The 2,750-nt window shown below is 37.7% G+C and overlaps 1 protein-coding gene across 1 annotated transcript in view; it reads left to right on the top strand.

Moving 5' to 3' along the window:
* The window catches only part of mfn2 (mitofusin 2), a gene marked incomplete at its 5' end in the record, with an annotated part of 55,604 nt that overhangs the window by 22,578 nt on the left and 30,276 nt on the right, over positions 1–2,750 (top strand). Inside the window, 1 exon segment of the mRNA XM_014025594.1 lies at positions 2,152–2,270. Within this exon segment, the coding sequence (XP_013881048.1) occupies positions 2,152–2,270 (119 nt within the window).

Genomic DNA, 2,750 nt, shown 5'->3' with positions numbered 1-2,750 from the left:
ACACACACACACACACAAAAAAAAGACCCCAACCAAAACCACTAAAATTTTGGGATGCATCTAGTAGCATGCCATTTATTAGGAATAAAAACTTCTGAGTTCTGGTGCATTTCTGCGTGCGGGGTTCATTACGTTACCTACCGCTATGCAGTATCTAGTTTGTTCCACATGTTTATAGATATCTGCTGCAWAGACTATAAAATAACACATTGCCATGTAAAGCAGCAACAGCACAGGATTCGCTCACTTAACACTTCCTTCAGTCCTTCACAATAAGAGTTATCAACATATCTGGACAGTTTTGCTCACTAAAACTTCTAAACATCTGAAGCTTTTGAAAACAGTCTACAAAATGTGCACAGCGTGGATCTCTTTTATATCTAACTGTGAACAGCACAGAGACGCTCCTGTAAGTCAAAACCCCAACAGCAGCAATGTGATTACACTAAGGTTATGTAGCACAAGCCATTCCTAGGCTGTAGCATACTGTAACTTCTCATAAATAGTTTGACACCATGCCTTTTTTGTTTTCTTTGTTGTATTTAACACCACCTTTTAAAAGCCCTAAGAGCAGTTTGCTTGCTTGTTTGTTTATTTATTTGTTTGTTTGTTTAGGAGCTCCATCGCCACATAGAGGAGGGCCTTGGCAACATCATGTCACAGAAGTGCTCCAGTTCTATCACCAGTTCCATTCAGGCCATGCAGACTGATATGATTGGTAACGACTCATGACACTTCTAACCACAATCATTCACCTTTTCTTATTCTGACAAACTGAGGTGGTTGTGTGCTGTAAGCATTTTCATACTTTGGGACCAACGACAGGTGTTCTTAGTCCTTCAGTTTTTCATCAGATGTTGTTTAGCTGTAATTCAATAACTATGCAAACAGTCATGACTATTAAATACTTTCATGTTTTACATAAGATCATTTTATGTTCAGGAATGAGAGAATTATAGCCATTTTTSTCAAGTCATGTAAATTCTGTGCAGTCTTATACAAGGCCTTTTGAGATAAGTTGGCAGGAATTCTTGAGCTCCTACCACATCAATTGTTAGCTTGTGAGTTTGAGTTATAGTGATCTTGTTGTGGCTATAGTCAGTGGCAGCTCAGCCATCTTGAATTGGGTTGACTTTCAAATTTAGATCCAATTACAAATTTTGAGMGTTTTGTTAACCTTTGTTCATTGATTCATGAGATACAGTGGGGTGTGAAGGTTTGAGAAGCCTTGTTCATTTTCCTGATTTACCTTTATAAATCATTGATTGTTTGGATTAAAAAATCAGTTAAATATATCATATAGGGGACAAACACAGATATTTGAGAAGTGAAATGAANCAAATAAAATAAAACACATACAAAGCAGAACACAGCTAAATGTATCAAAAGTATGTCTATGTTATATTAGAATTTTCTGAGACAATGAATTTTGGTTTTTCGTTTTTTTTCCAGGAAGAGGTTTTTATTTAATAGAATTTTTGGACCAAAAATATCACAATATATCACCTTGTTTACAGTATTGAAATATATCGGGATGTATCGTATCGTGACCCCTCTGTCATGATATGTATCGTATCGCCAAATTCTTGCCAATATACAGCCCTACTTTTTACAAAACAAGTTCACCAAGTAACTTTAGTCTGCGCACGCGTGTGTGTGTGTGTGTGTCAGCTTCAGGCTCCCGCTGCAGAGTTGTGAGGGGAGGGGCGGGCTCTCTGTGTGTGACTGGCCAATCACAGCTCGTGAAGACAGTCAGTTACCCAATGAGGATCTTCCWTCAGAATGAGCACGGATATTGACAAGCATTATTCGGTTCAAGCTCGTACTTGTCAAAAATGCATTATCCGTAACGAATACTCGTCTGAAACGAGTATCCGGCTCAACCCTAGTAGACACACACATTCATTTCCCACATGGCACACAGACTCAGGTCTATTGTCTACAAGGAAATACAAAGTATCACCAGAACCACCATCATCCATCCTATAATTTCTTAGAAATGGAAKAAAGCCCAACTTTGTTGAGTTTGCTTTGTAATTTTTTGTGCTTATTTCAGTTATCTTAACTGTAATATAGGCTCTGTTCAAAAAGTTTACACTTATAAAATATTAGAAATTGTGTTAATAATTCAATAAATGTATTTGTATTTAGGAGTGCATCTCTCAGTCTGCAGTGAAGACCAAGTTTGAGCAGCACACAATGAGAGCCAAGCAAGTCTCTGAAGCTCTGCGCCGTATCATGGACTCTGTACACATTGCTGCCCAAGAACARAGGTCAGTCTGCACCTTCAGAGTGGATTAAAAACCTGTCTGCACTGATGAATCATGACAGTTTTTTATGTCTGATAAACTAAAGTCAYTCTGATGTTGTACAGAAGCTTAATTAGATTTACTCATGTTAAACATGATCGCTGTAGTTTGTGCAAACATCCACAAGGTGGTGGCACAAGTTAATGAAAGAAACATTCTAGAGCAGGGGTCTCCAACCGGTAGCTCGTGAGCTTATTTAAAGTAGCTCTTCAGTGCTTATGAAAAACTAGGAGAAGCAAAATTTAATTTGTCACTGGCCAACCAAACTTTTATTTAATTACAATCAATCTGTAGATGTCCCTTACCCTTTGTTGTCATTCAAACAGTTTATGTAAATTCAATGTTCTTTGTGGTGGTTTCATGTGAATCGAAGACAATGGGCCTCATGCAAGAACATGTTCGTATTCTTATCCTAAATTTCTCTTACTTTTGTTCGTACGA

Source organism: Austrofundulus limnaeus, unplaced genomic scaffold (genome assembly GCF_001266775.1).
Source record: "Austrofundulus limnaeus strain Quisiro unplaced genomic scaffold, Austrofundulus_limnaeus-1.0 Scaffold487, whole genome shotgun sequence".
Classification (NCBI taxonomy): domain Eukaryota; kingdom Metazoa; phylum Chordata; class Actinopteri; order Cyprinodontiformes; family Rivulidae; genus Austrofundulus; species Austrofundulus limnaeus.
This window is presented reverse-complemented; position numbering and strand designations above follow the sequence as displayed.